Raw genomic sequence first — 22,236 nt, 5'->3', positions numbered from 1 at the left:
TTTTCCCCTGTGGGCTTCCTGTATCCACGCTTGGCCCAGTGAGTGGGTGTTTCTGCCTTTTCTTCAGGTGGCTGATGCTACCGGGTGGAGATGGTGCTCAAAGCAGGAGGTTTTCAGTGTTGGTTTTTGGTGCTCTTCCGTGTTGCTGTCTTGGGCAGAGGTCTGGGTCCTTTTGACTCTCAATTACGTCTGGTTGATGTAGCATGGTGTTTGGGAGGCTGCTGTGCTTGGTGCTTTTTGGACATAAAACATGGAGGGGAAAAAAAAATTCTGACCTTAACCGGTTTGTCAAAGAAAGAGTTGTTTTTCTAGAGTAACTTGCACTTTGCATTCGTGTCCTTAATTAAAATTATGCTGTGTGTCCAACTCGGTTCTTAAGTGCAGATGTTCTTAAACTTGTAAATGAGGGCCAGGAGGTGCTGGGGTGCCTATGGGAAAGGGAATACCGTGGTAAGCCTAGAGGGGTTTTCCTTCATCTCAAGTTTGATTTGCATTGCTTATGACAAGAACACATAGTAGTAAGGTATGCTAACAGCTGCCGTAAGCAGTATGTTTTATTATGAACGTCTAAATACTTTCTATTAAAAACATACTGCTTTGCAATTTTTAATGCAAATATGGTAAGAGCACAGTAGAAGCTGCATACATCTCCTTTAATATAAGCCTCAATCTTGCAAACACATGCCTTGCTTTGATGTTCCTGATGGGAATTATTGAGCTTACCTAGTTACTACCTTTTTGGAAAGGCTTGCGTGCTTCTATGACTTCTTTGTGATTGGCTATAGCACTTTTCTTGCAAACTCTGAGGATGGTACAACTTTGTTTTATATGGTTGTCCTACTAACTTTCGTAAAGGAAATTACTTTGGCCATGGTTAGAGATGACCTGTATTTCTGGCAAGCTGACAAAACTATTAGAATAGCGTCTTGAAGAAGAGAGCTTATTTTACCATTCAATATTTCTATGTGACTAAAGATGTCTTTGGCAGTCTTAAAGCTCAGGAGAGTGGAGGATCATTGTAAATTATAATTTTTTTTGGCTATTAATGTTTTCAGTTAACGTGTATATTTTCCAATGATAGAAAATAGAAATTCCTATGATGGGAATTCATCTTGCTTTGTATTCTATTATCCAAGAACCACACTCATAAAAATTTATTTTGGAAAGCCTAGAAGTGTTTTGGGATAGTTGCTGTTGAAAAGAGAGTATTACCTTTTCAATTGAACTATCCCTGACGATCTTGGAATTCCACAGGTTTCTCTAGTTGTAATGAAACCTCTGTTGGGCTGGTTGTTACAGCCATTAAAATAGTTGAATACTGTTTCGAGGTACGCTGTAATCCTGTCTGAGAAAACGTGTTTGAAATCCTGCAGTAAGTTCATTTTTGGGACATGGTTTAGGGCTTTTAGCCCTCTAGAGAAAATAGGATCAGGATTTTTTTTGAGTTTACATTCTTAAATCCCTGGCTTGAATTTAGGAATGCTGCAAGCAAAGGAATGTTGTCATGCACACTTCAAGTGTGAAAAACTTGAAGGTTTTAGTTTTATCGTGTCCATAAGCCTTTACTTTATATGTTCTAAAATGTATTATTTTGTTTCTGCTTAATTGAAGAGATGCAGAGGTGCACGTATGTAGACACTCTCAGACATGTGACTTTGTGTTGTGAAGGTACAAATGGTTGCTTCATATCCAGCAATTTTAGTCTGCTTTCAAAACTGAGGGCACTGTCAGGCACACTGAGAAACTGATACTTTCTGTGAAAGTTTAATGTGGTTGTAGAATTGTGATCCTCTACAGAACGAGCCTAATTCAATTGAGAGGTGAGCTGCAAGTGTTAAAATTTGAGTAAAAATTTTCAGGCAGTTTTGTTACTGGGGGGGTGCAGCAGCAGCCACCATTTTTTTTTCTCCCTCCAAGGCAAGCAGTATTCCTGATTATTCTAGAAACTTGGTGTTTGTGTTTATGAAGGGATTCTTCCATATTATGGAACTCATAGTTACATGGTTTCCCTTCCATGCAATAAGAATTACAAATGCTGTGATGGTCTTGCAGTAATGTTTATTTTTGTTGTGCAATGAAAATGTAGAGGGCTTTGAAATCCTGATTTTGGTTAAAATTATCTACTGTCAGAATACAATTTTTAGATTAAAGGAGAATATACACAAATATATTTATATATATAACTGGTTCAGAAAAATCTAATATTTACTCTGATATCTAATACATGTTGGAATGTTTCACATAAAAGTTACAACCAAGTAATACATTACAGTCTTGAAGTTGTCAAGGTAGGATGGGAAAAGTTTTGTTCAGCAATTGAAAGCACCAGAAATCTGTTTTCTGAAGTATCCAGTTATTTCACTTATGTGACTAAATCAAATAATAGTCTTAATAGATACAATTTGGAAAACAGTGTCAGTGAACCTTAATGGCTCATTTCCCCAAAGTTTGCACGAGAACTTTCTTGCTGAAGTTAACTGAAATCTTGTGGTGGTGGTTTTTTCCTCTTCAGTAAATTTTCTAGCTGCATTTGAAAGACAACTTCAGCTCTTATGAGTAATGTAGATTCCCTAGTAGTTAAACTACTTGCGTTTCAGTGTTGGAAATACACCTTTTAAAAGTTCCTGTTAGTCCAGTAGACTAGCAAACATTGTCTGATGTGATAGGCAGACAGCACTTTATCTTTGCAGTTTGGGGCCTAATTTCTGTTTTGTCTGTTTGGATTCTTTGTGAGAGTTGGTGATGTAAATGGTTTGGGTGGTGACAGGAGCAATGAAAACAAAAGATTATTTTCTAGTACTGACTGGTACTAACAATGTTTTCTAGCAAACAGTCTTGTCCTTTTTCTTCAGTGCATTTTCATTCCTTAGATGATTTCTAAAATTAGCTTTTATTTCTGGGCCATTACTTTCCATTTTGGTGTTACAGTGGAAATTATTTATAATCAAATCTTGGTAGGCTTTTTTTTATTCAACAAATCTTTTCTACACTTCCTTTTGCATCTTTACCATTTCTTACTGCCTATATTCCCTGCCCCTCCTCATTTGCATCCTCTTCCTTTCTCCTTTAGGCAAAGCTTAATTTTCAGAAAAAGATTTTGCAAAAGAGGTTTCCCACTCCAATTTAAAAGATTAAATTTCATCATGACTTTAAGCTAGTAGCAGAACATGTTTTGTTAATCATATCGGCCAATTGCAAATAAAACTTTAAACATATGGGACATCCTCAAAAAAACATAATGCTATAATTGTTGTAGAAAACTCTTAAGGTAATGTTTTGAATACCTGCTTATGTCTATATATGCTCTGAAAAATCTGTTTTCCCTGATTCTTGGCTTTCAGGCTGAGAGGAAACATGAATAGGATAAAAAAAAATACTTTTATAGAAAGCAATGTGATATTGATGTTGAAGGCTTCTATTGAAAGTAGTTTATTGTCACTGAGAGTATTCAGTTTTGTGAAGAGTTTAAATTTATTGCATCTTGTGGAGACACATAGTTTATTTGCTTATTGTCTCTTGATTTTGTTAAAATAATAAATCCTTGTAGGGTGGTATAGTTTTGTTTTCTTCATCCTTTTCCCTGTATGGCTACTGACCTTCTTAAATTGTTTTCAGTCCTGCCAAGTTTCTCATCTAACAACTGAAGACACATACCTGAATGCATATAGTACTTAGTTTAACATGTTAGGCATCAACAGCCAATTAAAATGTTTTTTCTCTTTCTAGCCAAGGTCAGATTATAATTATGACTGTTTTAGACTGAAACTTCTTAGCTGAAATAGCTTAAGGCAGTAGTTAAATTGAGAGACTTTTGATGCTTGACATGCTAAGTTGCTATTTTCCAATTTTCTGTACAACGAAGTGGGTTTTTTTCCTCTATTCACAAGTATATAGTTACTATCTCTACTTAGCTTTGTGTATGACTTGTTCTGTAATGTTTCTTTTCTAGATAAGAGTTCTTCCTGAAGGGAGGAGTCGTTCTTACAGGTTGTGAATTGTGAACTTCTCTGGATTACTTTAGTGCAGGACTTAGCTGTGCTGCATGTTTTCCAGTCCTGTAGTCTGTCTTCCATATTATTGTTGAATATTCTCAAATTTCTGTGAATGCCGGAAGAAAACACAGCAGTGCAGCATTGGTCTTCTGGTAATGTAGATAGCACTGAAAAAAATAAATGTAAAGAAAGGGGATGTTACAATTTATGCATCAAAGAATTTAATTAATTCTTCCACTGAAAGTGTTGCATGAAACTTGTGTTTTAGTTTTTTGTTGTCCTATGTTACTCAGGTTGTTTTATGTTGGAAGATAGTAATTAAGTCAGAGTTTCACCATAAGTTTCTCAGCTCGAAGGCAACTATTAATAGGACAGAACGTGGTCATAGAAAGAACAGAATTCCTCATTTACGCAAGAAAAAAAGGAAGGCGAGTAATAGGAAGAAGCTGCTGTTCAAACAGAACTTTTTCTGTCTTCTCCCTTGACCCCAAATGTTCAATGAGGAAATGAAAGTATCTTTAAGCAGCTATTTTAAAAATAAGGTTAAATAAAATGATGAACTTTGACCAGGTCTCAGACAGAACTTTGAAGGTGTCAGTCTTTTTGCTCACTCAAATTTTCCGGGATGCCTTTTAGCTGTGGGAATGAAGAGCTAATTTTGGTGTCTTTTCCTTGCTGTTGTCACTGTTACTCCCTCATATATAACTTAGAATTTGGTTTTAATGCTCTCTGGTAAATATCAAATTTGCTAGGCAGATTATGCTTTCTCTTGCGTGTCTGAGTTTTGTTCAGTTTCTACACAGCTTATCAATTCAATAGAAAACACTTGCAGTGTCCCAGTTTCACCTCTTCTACTGGCTGTGGAACTATTCTGGGATTATAGTAAGGTTTTAATTTCTAGGGCTGAGGGAGGAACCAGGTTTCCTAGCTTCTGGACAGTTGTCTTAACAAGTGTTTCACAAAAGTCTGGCACTGCTGGTACATATGTGACTTTCACTAGCTCCTTCTGAACAGAAGTAGCTGTGAATGCTGTTCCTTGTGTCACTTTTGGAGTGAGCAAGGTGTGTTCCAAATACCTTATGAAATTCTGTTTGTTATGGACTTAATTATAGAGATGTCCATCTCCCTGAGTAGATGGTGTCTCGCCATCTTAGTGGCACTTCCGCAGGTGTGAAGAAACAGGTGCTTAATTTTCTAGTGAGAAAAGCATCACTATATGTTTAGGGGTATCTGAAGTGGTTAAGCTTGGAGACTTTGAGGTAAGATACTTCAGTTTATAATTTCAGCTGAATTTCCATTTGGGTGCCCCTCAACTTCTGTTTCCTTTTGGCTTCTTAATTGTTGTGCAGGATGTATTTAAATTACGTGTTGAGAACCTCAAAGGTCTAATTTCTTTCAACTAACTCTGTTTTACTCCAGAAACTTCTAATAATCCAGTAACTGCAGTCAAGTGTCCCATGAGTGATTTAAAATTAGAAACATTCAGATTATTTCACAGCATAGTTTGAAAACAAGTTTCCAGATGTCCATAGAATTATGGGAAGTGCACAAATTTGAAGAGGAATTCCTCCTCTGAATTGATATACTTTCAATGACTGGATTACTGGGAGGACTCCAGCAATTTCATATCACTCTGCTGTGTATGTGTGAGAGAAAACACCTTTTTCTGGGTTCACAATCTCATTCTACGCTTTATTTTGTAGCAAGAATTGGATAAATCAGGTAAGGTTTAAACAGTAATCAGTATTCCTGTCAGTCTTGTTAAATTGAAATACTGGCATCCTGCAAGAGCCTGTGGAGGCAGAATTTGACTAATTGTTCCTGTTTTAGTGTGTGTTGTAGTATATATGTAAATTTAGATTACATGTGTCATCTTGTTGAGAATTTAGTTGCTGAAGAGAGGAAAATACTTTAATTTTTTTCAACTTTCCCTATCTCTGAATCCAGCTTGCTTTTCATTTGATGTTGGAAGTTTGGATAAAACATTTTCTCCCATTCATCTCTTCCTTAAAATATTAAGAAGTTAGATATTATTTAAAAAATAGAAATTTAAGTTCAGAATTTGGGAAAACTTGTTAGTGGCCCAGAAATGTGTGTTCTGAGGTATGTTCCACATATGTGACTTTTAAAAATTATTGTTTGATACAAGATGCACTGTTCTGTCATTCTGACAGTTCTGCTTTCAAATACATACTGAGAGCAAAGAGAGCCTCAAAAAGCAGTGTGAAACATTCTTCTCTTAGTTTTTACCTCGTGGTGTGTGGTTTTTCTCGTTAATGACACAGTACTCAAATCCCTTATACCAATAGGATATACATGGGATTGATTTCAGAAAAGTACTTGGCTGATTAACTGCGCTTAGCTGGAAGCTAGTATGTGTTAGGGACTATTAAACCAAGTTGAAGTAAGGCAGCTTGGGTGCTAGAGACATGCAATACTGATGTTAAAGTAAATCTTTGCTCTTGCAAAGTCCTAGTTTGCTGTGGCTTTGAGTAGTTAAAATGGCTTGAATAGCCATTGTGCCATATTGAATAATCCATAGCATAGAATAACTGGTATATGATGGCTAAGAGAATCCGGTGCTTTTCTCTCACTTTAGCAGACACTGGATGTGCCAGCTTAGTTACTGTACATGACAGTATCTCTGAAGGGGATTTGGTTTGGAATGCGTGTTACACAGAGAGGCCTTTTGAGTTTTCAAAACTTGACTGAAAAAGGTATTTAGCAACCTGTTTGACCTTGGAAATTAGTCTTGCTGTGAGCAGGAGTTCAGACTGAAGTAACCTGCAGAAATCCTCTCCAATGTTAATTTTTTTTTATTTTTAACTTGAAACTAGGTACTGCTAGCATTTCTCAGCCAAAACTGTCCAAATTGTAATTCATTGGGGGAATAATCAAACTTCAAATCAGCAGTTAAGATTTTACAAAACTTAATACTCAATCTTTGCAACTCATTTCCTCTGTAGTTGACCTGGAGCCACAGAGAAGCAGCATTTCGGTCTTGTGCTGAGTGTTCACTTTTCTGGGCTTAGAATATAGGGAATGATCAGTCTGCAAACATGGAAATGATGAGAGAAGGAACTGAAAGAGTAACAGAATTTGTAGTAGATTGGAGGCTTGTGGGCATAGAGGAGCTAGTAGGGGCTAAGATTAAGGAAAGTGGGACTTGACTGTAGGCTTGGCGAAAGAACAAGATAAGGTAGTGGAACAGGATCAAAGGAAGGAGAAATTTGAAACCCAGTGAAGGAACTGAGTAGATAATGCATGTGAGAAGCAGTTGGAGGCAAAGGGCTGCATTAGGGGAGTGCAACTATAGTAACTCATAGTGGATGGGCACATTTAAAATGGATATATTCTTACAGTTATATTGACTAATTTGTGACAGGAAACCGTATAAATTGAAAGACAAGTAAAATAGGTTATATCTGTGTATGTAGAACAGTAAAACTCATAATATTAGAATAATTTAATAGTGTATTTTTCTTAACATCTTCCTCAGTTCAGAGGTCTGATTGAAATATGGGTATCTAAACCATCCACAGTTCTAAATAGTTATTTTAATTATGGTGGCCCTAAAAGTAGTTATTTTGAATTTATTGCTGCTGGAAAGACTATTCCTCTGTCATATGTGAAAATTAACACTTTTATTAACCACCAGCCTCATTTTTTTTCATGCTAATCACAAATAAATTTAAGTCAATAGTTTTAAGAGCTTATGGGTTTTTAGTAGTTTGGAAAAAAAACCATATATCGGTGTCTGTTGCTTTCAGAAGCCTGTTTCTGTCATGGGCTCTTACGTGATTTACATCCCAATAATGCAGATTTCTCAAAAAGGAGCATTGATCTAACAATGGAGCTTCGTTTAAGCATATCTACAGTACAAATAGATCCACTAGGCATTTGTATTTTACAAACTATCTTGTTTAAAAAATAATTAAAAAAAAAAAAAGGAGCAGCAGCAGCCAGTCCTGTTTCATCTGAAGTACTTCCTAAAGGATGTTAACCTGTTATCCTGTTGCTAACCTGATACAAGAAGAGTTTGAGGCTTGGGGGTTTTGTACTGCTCTAGAGTTGCATGTAGTTTTTGTTTAGTAAGGTAATGCTTTATTAAAAAGTGTAGAATATATAACCTTTTTAAAGAAGGCAATTGTTTAATGCTGTGACGTATAGTGTGTGGTCAAAATTTTAACATCTGTTGTCTTACATTTCATGGTCTGGCATGCTGATACCTATTAGTTTGAGAACTCCAGCTTGAACTAGTGGTCCTTAATATATACATTCATCACTATACTTTTTCTTAGACTATATGCTAATTTATATTGTTTATAGAAACCTGGTTTTAGAAAATTACACCTGCCCTACACACACCTTCTTGTTTTCTAATGTTTTTTTCTTTGACTAAGAATCACATAAAATGTTTTTTTGAGAGTAATCTTGTAGTGTTCTTAAATATCATCACAGTAGATAGATGTTTTTAATCAATTTCTCATGCTACGCTTTGTCTGTTTAACTTTGAGACTGCAAAAGAAATCCTATGTACCTAGTAGATGCTAATATTGAAACCTGACGAATCTTTTTCATGTTTTCATAGCAAATGCTATATTCTTACAATTTATTTGCTAGATAAATCAGATAAATACGATTCTAGAGATGTGGAAAGACTTCAGCAAGATGATAAATGGGTTGAAAATTTCCTGATTTGGCGTCATGATGTTGTGGATGATACGTTAAAGATGATTGATGAAAGCTTTCAGTGGAGGAAAGAATATACAGTTAATGGTAAGCTATGTTATATAATGATTTTGATGGTGTTTGTTGCTTTCCTGTTGATCTAAACCAGACTTCTATATGTAGCTTCATTAAGCCCCTTTTGTAGGTACCACAGAGAGCTTAGAAAAAGTTTCACTATTCACTTAAAAGGCAATAGTTACATTTTTTTTTTTTTTATGTTGACCAGCACTGCCACACTGTTTTGTTGTGGTTCGTATGTCTATTGAAAGATTGTTTAACAGGAAGGCAGGCAGCTGTCTCTTGTTTTGTCTTTGTGCATTTACTAGAATGGAGTCCTTCAAACAACAACAAAAACACCCCACAAAAAAACAGGGTTCTGTTGTTTATCATAGTAGTGCTGGTCTGACACCCAAGGTAGAATAGATCTGGTTTTTGTGTTATGAGAAAGTTTTAGAATCAATCATAGAATCACAGAATGGTTTGGGTTGGAAGGGACCTCAAAGGCCATCTAGTTCCAACCCCCCTGCCACGGGCAGGGACACCCTCCACTAGACCAGGTTGCCCAAAGCCCCATCCAACCTGGCCTTGAACACTTCCAGGGATGGGGCATGCACAGCTTCTCTGGGCAACCTGTTCCAGTGCCTCACCATCCTCACATTAAAGAATTTCTTTCTAACATCTAATCTAAATCAACCCTCCTTCAGCTTAAACCCATTACCCCTTGTCCTATTGTATATTGAAGGTGAGTAATCAGAATTAAGGGATAGAGCAAGGGCAGTTGCAGATATGAGCAAAAATAAACATTTGCAGCATTTTTTACATCAATATTTTATTCTTATTTCTTCCTAAATAGATCCTACTCTACAGCATGAGAGGAAGAAGATAGTAAAGATTTCAAATGTGTTCAATATTTGTATTCATTTAGTAAAGGCCTTGGAAAGTGGTTTATAAAGACATTTTTGTATTTTGTTTCTAGACTTCTGCAATTTTAGTGACTTCTGTTAAGTTACCATGTGATTAATATGATTACTGAAATAATCTTTCATTTGGCTTTGCAGACTTGACAGAATCTGTCCTTCCAAAATGGTTATTTGAAAATGGTTCTCTCTTTCTGCATGGATATGATAAAGAGGGCTATAAATTATGTAAGTTACACAGAATATATTATTTTCAGTCATCGATCGTTATTTTGTTTCCAGCATTTTAGCATCTGCTTTGAAAAATAAACATTTTAAAAATAGTAGGTACATATTGGCAACTGTTTTTACTAAAAATTATGAGAAGTTAGTATCTTTGAGTATCTTTTTGGATCACAGAAGTGGAATGAGGACACTTTATCAGCAGTTTTTTAGAATCATTAACCTTTATCCTAATTATAATGCAATTTTTAACTTTCTTGTTGAACTGCATTGTTTCTGTATCTACTGTGATGAGTATATGACTAGTATAAGTGTTCATTATTACAGTGCATTGTCATGGCTTTTCTAGCAGCCCACATTCTTGCATATTTGCAGTGGTTCACAGGATATCTGCAATGGCTTTCTTATCTTGTTTTGGTGTTAGGTTTTTTATTTTTTTCTGGTGTCATTGGAATGTTCAGTAACAGCATGGACAGCGAAGAATTGCTGGAGAATGAACTCAAGTTGTCTAATTAACTTTTAGTAACTAAAGAGCAAGATTTGTAGGGAAACAGTAAATATTGCCTGAAACACTCCTGAAGTCCTTTAATAGTGTATAATTGATGGGCGCTATTTTCTATAAATGACTCTGATGTAACATCTCATGTATTTACTTAAATCCCGTGAGGCAAAAGAGGCTTTTAAAACAAATCACTCATGAGGCTTTCCAAACAACAATATTGAACCTTGGAAAAAACCAAACATTTAAATCTGAAATTCTGCTTTTCTGTAGTTTACAAGGGCTAGTTTGTACTGCCAGGAATACACTACCAATCCAATCTCTTACAGAAATGACTGTGCTTTAAACACCAATGTGCTAGTTTTAATTAAAAAAAATCATGACCAGAAAAATACAGCTTTTATTCTATGGCTGTGTTTTCTCAAACTGTTCCTTTTCTTATCCTTGTAAGATATCAATGCTGTATGAAAAATTGTTGCTTTGTTATGCTTCATGATTTTCTTTTAGTCTGCAAGGTAAGTAGTCAGGGATGAGCAGTGGTGATGCCTCTTTATAGCCTTTAGAAAGCTGAGCATGGTTATACTGGGTGGCTCAATTTAGTGAGATTGAGGGTGGGGGTACTTTCTTGCATCAGTGCTTGGACTGAGAAAATTATGCAGTTGTTTCATGACAAGAACTTGTAAGTTGGGCAAATAATGATTTCTGATTTTATTGTCACTGAAATGTAACTAATGTCTCATTTTTCCATACCTGAAGTGTTTCTTATGTGAATGTTAATTGGGTCAGAATATCTGACTTGGTATGCAAATTCAGATTGTATTTTAGTTAAGAGTTCCTGGTTAGTCAACATTTGAGAAATGTGTTTCTTGGGCCACATGCTCCATACTCACTCTATTATGTAAAATATACTTTTTAAAGTCTGAAGAAGTTCTTCAAGAATTATTGGTTACTCTCATGAGAGTCCTGTGTTTGAACAGGGGTATCTCTTTTGAAATTCTGAACTTAAAGCATCTAGTTAATATGTTATGTTTAAAAAAAGGTTTTGTTTCTTTACACAAGCAATAAAGTATTTTTTTTAATTTGCAATTGGAAGACATGGAGAAGAAATCTGTTTTTAGTAAGACTTTCCAGGTTTCAGGGAGAAAAACATTAGAGTGTATCTACAATTATTTTCAGGGATTGTCTAATTTTGATTTTGTGGCGGTAACCAAAATGAAGGTTGTTTTTTTATGTTGCTGCCCCGAATAATACTTTTATCACTTCATTGTATATTCAGTAATTTGGTTTCAGACATTTTTATAAAATCTGTTATTTTGAAATACGATACTTTTCATGGAAAAATTGACTCTGCATATCTCATTTCTTATTCCAGAAGGGTATGTATTGGGCTTTCATTTATATGATGTGGCTCATCTTCTGGATTTTTACTTTTATTTTAGAAAAGTCTGTTACTTTTTATATAATTCATATATGTGTATAAGTAAATTTTCAAGACACATCAATTACAATGCTTTAGAAAACCTAAGTAGAAAAAGAAACATAAATTTCACAATCACAACAATAATTAGAATATATGCAGAACATAATATCATATCTGAGGACTATGTGATTTAATTTGAAATTATGAAGTGATAATCTAGATAAGTAGTCTTTAAATACATGAGAAGTGTTTTTTCTACTCTACTGTTTCTTCTGTGCTGTAATTATTTGTATTTTCAATTTTGAAAAAGTTCTGGTATAAAAATGTGAGCAAGGAAAAAGGTAAGTGTGTGGAAAGGTATGCAGTTGTTTTCCTGGCTGTTCAGTGGCCACAAAATCAGTAAAAATGTAAGAGAAATTCAGAGGTGTTAACAAATTTAAGTTCATCCTGTATAGTTATTTGCATAATGTTTTCTGTTTATTTGAATCTGTTGTTTCAAATGTTGTGTGTGTGTTTTGTTTTTTCTTTCTTCTCACAAGTTTGGTTCAGAGTGAAACATCATGTGAGAGATCCTAAACAGCAACTTGAGAAAAAGAAACTGGTAGCTTTTTGGTTAGAACATTATGCCAAGAGAGATCATGGAAAGCCCTTAACAGTAGTATTTGATATGGCTGAAACTGGAATCAGTCACATAGTAAGTATTTTTATTCTGTTTTTATGATTTGCTTTCTGAATTGTTTAACATATGTCCCCAGAAAAAAGGGAGTCCCTGTGCAGTCCCTGACATCTAGTTAACAATTAGTTACATCAGTGATATGTAGGGCTTCTTCCTGTGACATGAGCAGTTTACAAAACTTTTTGTTACATATTAAACTTAAGTCTTGTACAGCACCCTGAAAACTTGCTTTTAGTTGGGTGACTGAAGAATGGAAAAATGGGGTGATGGTGAAGCATTAAAACCCTTAGATGCAGGGGCTGAGATCTTTGAGAATGATCATCTGTTCTGACAAGTCAGCATCTTCAGTTGACAATTCTGACCTTGGTCCTGTCTCCCTCTCCTCTATGCTATGTATGCTGTATATTTAAATTGTGTTCATTTCTGAAGTCCCTGCATGCATCTCTCTCCACTCATTTAATTTTGTTGTGAAGAGAAGTTAGCTGGATGCAAAAAAGCAGTTCATCAAGTAGACAGTGCTTCCAGTATACATCTTAACCAAATATAGCCCAGGTCTGTCTTTTAGTAACAAAACATGTTATTACAATGATGAGACTAATATGATGAAGAAATCTGTATTTGTTGCTGTGTGGAGATACAGAAAAAATGAGTGTGTCTGAACAGATGTGATACAGGCCTACAATTCAGAAGTCTATCAGATTCAAGTTTATACTTAAGGAATAATATCTTTGCCCCCTTTTTCAGTTACTTGTCCAACCTTTCAGCTTTACTGAAGACTGCTCCCTCCAAGCTTGACCTTACGTAAATGAGAGATTCCAACTTTTCATTCAGAAGAGGAGACGTTTCTCTTAGCAGAAGTTTTTATGTATTTCTAGATGTTCCTGAGGACTACAAAATCAAGGAGGAGCAGTGTAGCTCAGTCACTTCTGTATAAGTGATGATTATTCAAAAGGTTGCATTTATATAAGAAAACTAATGATTTTAAGAGTAGGATTTCACATTTGCCTTGCACATAATTGTAGAACTGAATCATTAAAGAGGCCAAGAGGAATATTATTAGTTTTGGAAACTATTCTGAAAAACATTTTCCTGCTTGTACAATAATTTACAAAATTCAAAGTTGCATTAATTTAAAAAAACATTTCAGAATTAAGTACTTGAAAAATCCATGTTCTAGGCATTTTGAAATAAATGTAAAAAAAAAAATAATTCCATACCAATTACTCATATGAAGTCAGTAGTCTACTTTGAGAATTACTTAGAGATTTATTGTAGTTTTACATTGGATTGAGTAACTCCCTGCCTGAAGTAAACTTCAGAGAATGTCTAAGTTTAAATGTTAATTGGAATTTAGTGAATTGTTCATACATGTTAACATGAAGCTTAAATGTATTTAAGAACTATTCCTGAATTGATGGCTTTAAATGTTCTCAAGTTCTGTGCCTATATGGAAAAATGGAAGATTTAAAGAATGTGATTTGTGGGGGTTTGAATTTTCAAAAACTTTATTTATATTGCCTTTTTTGGTCATAACTGATACTGAATACGTTGTAAAATGTTAACTTTTACCCCAGACTCCTCCCCATGGAATGTTCTTACTGTAGAAAACCAGTAGTTGAGTAGCTTTCATTTTCAGTAAAGCTTTCACAAAGCACACAAGTATCTTTTTACATGACGTCTGGAATTTCATAGTGTTTGAGGACACTCCATATTTGCTTTTGCTTCTGTGATTCTTGCACACTATCCGAACCCATTGTAACTTGGCATCCGTACACATGCATTTCTGTGAAAGATGCTAAACTATACTGAGTCAGTAGTGTGAGACCATCAACATTGTAGCATGTAGGGTGAGGTTTCTTTTAGTCTGACTGAGCTAGAGATTCAGGTCAATATGCTATTTTTTGTTTCAGGAGACAAGCAATTGCCTTAGTACATATTCCTTGTGAACAGTTTTTCTGAGATGGTGGATTTTAACCTATGAAACAAAGAAATACATTTGGTTCCCTTAAGTATTTACTTTAAAAAACAGGGATCTTTTGCTGATGTCCATTGGTATTCATATGTCACATGTGTCAGCACGTCAATGAGGACCAAAATGATAAACTGCTCCTTGTGGAGTTTTTGTAAATATATTGCTGTTGAAGACAGAATTGTCAATTGCATGCTGTGGGTTTTCTTTTTTGCAATTCCTTTTCACTTCCCTTGCTTTGAGATGGAATTTTTGATGCCAATATTTTCTTTTCCCTTCTCAAAACTCATCAGTACACCGACTGGTTGCATGCTGTCATCTGGACTTTTTGTATATTTTCTAGAAGCTTTTTAATACACATTTTGCTGCTGAGATTGTTCCTTAGTTGGATTTAGCTGTGTCTTATTAAAATCTCCTGGTTCAAAAGCTGTTGTTGTTATAGAGCAGAAGTTCTGCTCTGTATCTGGACCACTAGATTTACTTAGAACTAAGTGTACCAGGTGCAATCTTTGTTTTATGTTATCTTTACAATAAGTCTTTAAATTCAGCAGATCGGGGCGGGGGGGGGTGATCCTTTTTGGTATGAATCTGAGTGTCATCTTGTGGACAGCTTTATCTACAGTTGCTGTTAATATAGTCTGAATGATACACTAATACTACCAGTAGAACTGGATCTGGTTAAAGGCAGAGAATGAAGCTGCAGCTTACCTATTTGTTGAGGTCCTCTTCTGAAATTTGGAAATGAAATGCCTTTTTCTTTTTAAAACTTACGTAGATTTAAGAGTGAACGTATGTTGTAATATCTCTTCCTTTAGGTCTGGTTTTTTACCTATTAGTAACTTTATCAGGAAAGCATAAATGCATACCCATAGTTTACTACAGGTATCTTTGAGATTTGCTTTGTAGAAGCTTTTTTAGAACAATATCACCCTCTGCATTTTTACTGACCATCAACTTAACCTAAAATCAGGATTATTTTTTTTTTTTGGAGGGGTGGGTGGAGGTGACATTTCAGTAATTTTAATGTAGATAGATGAAAATCTATGAAGTTCTCAATCATTCTCTTCAGCTGAGTTCAGCAGATACAAGTACATTTTTAGCACCTACTTTCAGGAGCAGAATCTAGGCTGGTTTAGATTACAAGATGGAGATCTTGTCTATTGTTACATATTATAGGTTTAATAACTAAAAACCTCATAGATTGTCTATAGGTTAAAAAAACCCCTTATTTCTATAGAATATTGACATTTTTCTTAGGAAATGCCATGCTGTCCTGTTATTCTTACAGGAATGGCTAAAAATTTTATCTTGTTTGGGGTTTTTTTGGTGGTGGTGGTGTGGCAGGAATGCATTTAAATATAAGTTTAAAAAAAAAAGCTGGTTTTCTTCCTTTTCCAGACAAGATGGTTGATGTTGCATTAGGACCTTGAAGCTGTGCAGTACAGGGCCATAAGCGTTTGAGAAGATATTTTGACAGATGAATATGGTGTAATTCAGTTTTGCAAGGCAGGATTGGTGCTCTTACCTGTGCCTTGAGAGCTGCCTAGCCATACTCCTAAAGATAGTACTGGAGCCATAGCTTTATATAACAAGAATAAAGGATTGTAATAATTTCCTTGATGTGAAGGAGCAACTTGATTTGGCTTTTAAGGACCATATCCTGAAGCATCTTCTTTCCAGTGTCTTTGAGACTTCAGAGACACAATCTCTGCAAGTGCTATCCCATTGTGCAGTCTTGCTTTGTAGTGAATATATTTATCACAGAGCAGGAGTATTTTTTTTTTTTAATGGCTGTTTGTAGCTATGTAGAGTAATTGACAAATTTTATCCTAAAAGAACTTGGATTTCTGAGTCCTTTTGCAGAACATGGCTCGTTTATTTGTTCCATTGCTATGGTCATGTACTATGTCAGCTTTTATTACTGGTATATAGCCAGGTAATTCTGATAGCTTATGCCTTGTTGCACCAATTCAGGTAACTAGAATAGATTCAGTTATTGAATGATCTGCTGAAATCTGTACTTCTAATTCCAGACTTCCATCAAAATAATGGATTCATCCTTCTAATGTCTGACAGTGCCACTTTTGGTTAGGCAGTGGAATAAAGAGCAGCGTCCTTGTTAATGCACAGGAGATTCTAATCACTGCTTGGAAATCTATCACCATGTTTATGCTATTAAATGAAAGATACTGCATTTGATACAAGTAACAGCCAGTTGAGATAAATGCTTCTGTTAAAGGCTGCCTTCTGCCTCTGGAAATAACCAAGCTTTCAGTTAGTCTCAAGTTACTGAAGCTACTAATAAAGCTTTCAGGTTGTGAGTAATCCTCTTATACAAGGTGTTAGTTTTTTCTCTCTATTTGCAAATGTTACAGCATGTTTACATCACTTCAGGAGCCTGTTCCCCATAGCATTTTAACTCTTATGACAGGCTTTGGATCCTCCGTCAGCAGTATAGTTTGTACTATTTCTGAAAGTCTCCTTTGTAGTAGTGGTTGTTTCTGCTAGAAGGACTGGGGAAAGTATGAGTATTTGTGGCAGGCTTCCCACCTAACCAAGGTACTTTATTGTGCTAAGGTATCTCTTTATCTATACTTGTTTCATAAAGAGTCTTTTTTGCCCTTTACTGTGTAGTCAGTTCTATTATACCTGGATTTTTGCAATGGAGACTTGGCTGTACTATTTCTGTGCAGCTGCTCATTGGATGGAAGCACCCCGAAAATGGGTGGTATGCAAGCCACTCTTTGGGTGCTGCCTCTGCCTGCAATTTCTCTGCGTACCACAAACTAATACTAAAACCAACAAATATCTTAAAAGGAACTTTTTTCCTCCCGAAGATCCTGGGTGTGGTATTATATTGAACAATATGTGTGACAAATTACTGAAGGGAAACTTCAGCATGTTTAGTGTTCTCTCTTGTAAGGCTTTGAGATAATATATGAAGCTTCTCTAGGGTTAAAGGTCTATTTTTCCTATTTCTTTCCATTACAGCTTATATCTTGTTGATACTCTGCAGTAGTTTAGAAACTTAACTTACTGCATTGATAATAGGTCTGTTGACTTCTTTCTTACATCATAAAGCTAACTTTTGACCACAATCTTGCAGCCATTTAATGAAGTGAAAAGCATTGCATTGAGTTTGGATGATGTTTGTAATCTGTGTAAAATTTGAATATAGAGGATTACAATATAAGTATCTTGTGTTATTCAATAAATGCCTTAGCTTAACTAAGCTTGTATTTTTAATCTTTTGATTTACATTGTGTTTACTCTGTGCTTTTATTTTAGGACTTGGATTTTGTTCGGTTTATTGTCAACTGTTTTACAGATTATTACCCAAACTTCCTCAGTAAGTATTGTATATTGCATCTTAAGCACTGTAGATTTGTGTAATAAGATCATTTAATAATGTTGCAGATTGTGGGGGAGACCGTAAGTCTTTTTGCATATGCTTTGTGTGGTGAACACATGAACATTACAGATTCAGAATATTTTTGTGCTCATGTCAGCACAACTTTGTATTGTAAATAAGCTTTATGTTCATCAAAAATCAACTGGCTTTTCATGAAATAAGAATCTAAGACCTGTTTTTACAGATTAAAAATGGATATAAGCATCTAGTAGAGCTGAATTGGTTTGCTTCTTTTGCTCCTTCTTACTTGGGTAGGAGCTTTGCAAACTTGCTTGATAGGAGCTTTGCAAACTTGCTTGACAGTCTGTATCGTTTAGGAGTCTTCAGGGGACAAAAAATGAATGGCTACAGAAAATTTTAGGGAGCAATGGTTTAGTCTGAACAGATTAAAGCATGTTTATGTGCACACTTGGAAAAACCTGTATACTTGCCTGCTATTTTTTTTTATGGATAGGCAAACACTGAATAGTTTTTGCCAGCTTATCTCACAGACTTAGAAATTTTAGGTGAAAGTGTGTCTGTGAACATGGAAACTCTGTATGGCAACTGCTTAAACTCTGAATATTAGATTTCAGCTTGCTGATCAGAGTTCAAAACTCTGATCAAATATCAAACAAAGGCAAGTGCAACATTATGGTATTGGTTTTTTGACATTCAAGAGAAAAATTTTGGGACACTTCTGAGTTGTACTAACTCTGTTCTAGCACAGAAGTCTGAAAGCTTGAAAAAAATGTAGTTTTACAAAGACTCTTGCTATTTGCTTCTTTGGGAAGAAGAGGTGGTGAATATCTGTTAAACTTTCTTTTTCATTCAATCGTTGCTTTTCTAGGTCAAGTTGAGATCTTACCTTTCTCCACCTTATTTGGGGTGATTACTTATTGGTAACAGTATGTCAGAAGAGTAGTATCCCAGAGAAGTACATAAACAGTGTATAACTTTGCTTGGAAAACAGTTAATAAAATGGACACCTAATGTTTTTATAATTAATGGAAATAGGTTTACACATGTTAAAAACAATTATACAAAATTGGTTTCTACAAGGAAGTGAACATGGAGGTTTCTAAAAATAACTATTCACACTTTTACATGCCCATTATTGCTGTGGTTACTTTTAAACAGAGAAATATGTAACACTGGATATTCAGATTATTTCCCTTTCTTTTTGTCTTTTCAGCAAAGATAGTGATCTTTGAAATGCCATGGATAATGAATGGTGAGTTGTTTGGTTTGTTCTTTTTGGGTTTTTTGATCATGGTAACTTTTTAAAAATACTAGCATTGATAGGAGGTGGTTTTTCTGCTCTGTGCAGGTACACCTGAATGGTGGAATTTGTTAACCATGCATCTTTAAATCTGTCAGTTTGTAGGTTGCATACTTTATGGTTTTCCTTCTAGTATTGTATTTTGAATCACGCTTTAAATGGAGTCCGTATTCATCCCGTTGTCTTTAAAGCTTGGGATACCTTGATAAATAGTCTTTTTCTTGAATGTTTCCAATGTAATCCTTTCAGAGCTAGATTTGTTTGTGATTTAGGAATACTATCATCAACAAATGATGGATACATAACCAGCCAAAAACTAGAATACACAACTTAAGATAGATGCCTGACACTGATAGTTATGTATGTTTTGATGTGTGTACTTCAATAATTATCTTTAATTATAATCTACAGGGTAACACGTTCCTGTATTTACCATATGAATATGTATTTTTATGCTGGCTTTATATTTTCTGTATATTTGGTTTACTATCACAGAAAGAACTATGGTGTTTAGATCTACAGAGTAGTTTCAAACGAGTGTCCTTTAAAGCAGCAAAACACTTCAAATAAGAGGAGCGTATACATATCTCTCCCAAACTCCATCACTCAGATTTGGAAATAAAATTGCTTTTACCCCCTCAGTACTTCCTGGGCTAAATTTCAAGACAACAAAGTTGTAACTTGTTAAATCAAAGATGCTCTTTCCATGAAAGTCTGTGGTCTATCTGCATTTGTCTATAGAATAGTATATGCCCATAAAACACTTTCTTTGTTAATAGGACACTTTTCCTTGCACTGTTTATCCCCATTATAATAGATACTTTCAGAGCAGATCCTGCCATATCCTATGGGATGTAGCTCACTTGTGTTCCGTAAGGTTTACCAATGCACTGCAAAAAACCCCTTCCTGACAACTTATGTCTACCTGTTGTTTTTTTGGTGTTTTTTAAGCTGCTTTTAAAATTGTGAAGGGTTGGCTTGGCCCAGATGCAATAAGCATGTTAAAGTTCACGAACAAGAGCGATGTGCAGGAATACATCAGTGGAGAGTATCTGCCACCTCACATGGGTGGAACTGTAAGTATATTAACACTTCATGGTCTTTTTGTGATAGATTGAGACATGGCTATACAAATTAACACGTGGGATTGAGAGTTGCACTTCGTGGATGTGAAATGTCTTGAAATTGTTCTGCCAATGATAATTTGTAAATCACGATAAGATAAAATGGGTTAACTTCATGAGAATTTGATATCTGGCAGTCTTAAGTACAGAAATATTTTTCCTGAATCATTCATCTACTTTCAAGTCATTGGAAACTACTTTGGTTTTCAGACATTTAAAAAAAAAAAACAAACCCCCAAAAAACCCCAAAACTGTTTAAGTGTCATTCTTCTTTATACTCCTTTTTTCCCACCTGATGAATTAGAGATTGTGCTGGTTTATGAAACAAGTTCTGTGAACAGAAAATAGGTTTCGTGGCCCTCTGAGATTTTTCATCCTGCTCTGAAGCTATAATTCAGTAAAGACAATCATATTGCAATTATTTTTCCTTTGTCTGTAGTGCTGCATTTTGAGAGGGCTGTAGAAGATTCTTTTTTAGGAGTATATTAGAGCTCCAAAGAGTATGCTACAATCCAGTACTACTTTGACAGAAACTGGATCCTATTCTAGTGCAATCTAAATAATTAAACAGCACAAGTATTGTGTACAAAACGTTTCATTTTTCACAAAGCTAGTAAATCTGTTTGCATAATATTTATAATAGAATTTGCAGAAAGAGGATGTTGTCCTTTAAAATTTCTGTAGACTATTTATGGTAGTAGAATAAGCCCACTGTAGAGGAGTTATTTTTACTTTTTTTTTTTTTCTTGAAGCATTTTTGGTGTTATGGCAGTAACAATGTAGAGAAAACAAAGACTTTGATTCAGCAATAGTAGGAGAGGGCATGTTCCTTTATATATAAAGCTCAAACTAGAGTTCTGGTAGCCAGAACGTTTTGGGACCGTAAAGCCTAAGTTGCCTTGGTTTTTTTTATTCAACTGAAAGTAGCAGCCTTTAAAAAGCGCTTCTGCATAAGACTCTTGAAGAAAAGACGATATTCTCTTTCTCCATGGAAAATTGCTACCCAAACTCCCCAGTCTCATGTAAGAACTTTCTCATGTTAGAGATAGCTGAAATTGCTGAACTTCAGGAGTGGGCATTGAGGGAAGGGCTGATGTCTAAAGTGGCTTCAGTAAGGATTTGAATTGGGGTATAGCAGTGGTTCTGGGCCTAGCTCCCACAGTGTTGTCTTATTGTTGCAATAGAGGGGAAGTTCTTTTTCTTCTTCGTAGACCTGTGTATCCTGTCTGCGCTTTAGACAGTCTTACCTGATAGCTAATCACATCTTTAAAGAAAGAAGCAAGCTTGTGGCACTGCTAAATATCCTCCTGAAGTGCATGGTTGAGCATGCAACCTTAGAGTTATCCTTCATCCTGCATTGGTCCTGCAAGGTCTTGTTGCCACTTGGTGATTGTTGACTAAGTGTGCTCCATGTTGCCCATCTTCTAGGAGCATTAATTTCCATAATCATGGAGGCAGCTTATCCAAATCATTTGTCTGTGGTAGTAAGTTGCAATGACAGAAATAGACTAGTAGAATAGGAGTAAGCTTGCTTGACAAGGACTCCAAGGGTTTTGACAATTTCAGAAAAAAAGCTATATCTCTGCATATTGAAAGCTGTGTATTTTGAACCAGCAGATGTTTTGTCTAACTACTGAGTCTTTTTGGTATTTAGCCACTTGGTGGGTGTTTTGAACTTTTAACCTCAGAACTGTCATCATCTGGAAGCATTGTTAACAAATACTCAGACTAAAAATTGTGCTCCTGATACTCCTTCCAAAGATTTCTTCAGTGCATACAGTAAAGCAGGATTTTGCATCTCTGGCAGCAAGGAATTTTTTCAACCAGAAGACAGATGACTTACCTTTTCTCAGAACTGAACTTTACTTGATGTGGTTAACTTTGGCTCCTCTTGAGGCAACTAGAGTCTCTGAAGATAGAGGACTTCACCAGTATTAGTGATGTCAGACCTGTTCTTTTTTAAGCAGTGTCTGACTTGCACAAATAAATTCCTTCCACTGTCCACTGAAGTGT

General features: G+C 35.4%; 1 protein-coding gene across 2 annotated transcripts in view; it reads left to right on the top strand.

Moving 5' to 3' along the window:
- The window catches only part of MOSPD2 (motile sperm domain containing 2), a 38,159-nt gene that overhangs the window by 520 nt on the left and 15,403 nt on the right, over window positions 1-22,236 (top strand). For both annotated transcript variants that reach the window (XM_075775697.1, XM_075775706.1), the window contains exons 3-8: window positions 8,616-8,771; window positions 9,782-9,868; window positions 12,321-12,475; window positions 17,715-17,775; window positions 19,013-19,051; window positions 20,051-20,175. In XM_075775697.1, coding sequence (XP_075631812.1) covers window positions 8,616-8,771; window positions 9,782-9,868; window positions 12,321-12,475; window positions 17,715-17,775; window positions 19,013-19,051; window positions 20,051-20,175 — 623 coding nt within the window. The remainder of the gene's footprint in view (window positions 1-8,615; window positions 8,772-9,781; window positions 9,869-12,320; window positions 12,476-17,714; window positions 17,776-19,012; window positions 19,052-20,050; window positions 20,176-22,236) is intronic.

Source organism: Balearica regulorum, chromosome 1 (genome assembly GCF_011004875.1).
Source record: "Balearica regulorum gibbericeps isolate bBalReg1 chromosome 1, bBalReg1.pri, whole genome shotgun sequence".
NCBI classification, from domain to species: Eukaryota; Metazoa; Chordata; class Aves; order Gruiformes; family Gruidae; genus Balearica; species Balearica regulorum.
Note: the sequence above shows the minus strand (reverse complement) of the source record. Positions and strands in the feature narration are given on the sequence as shown.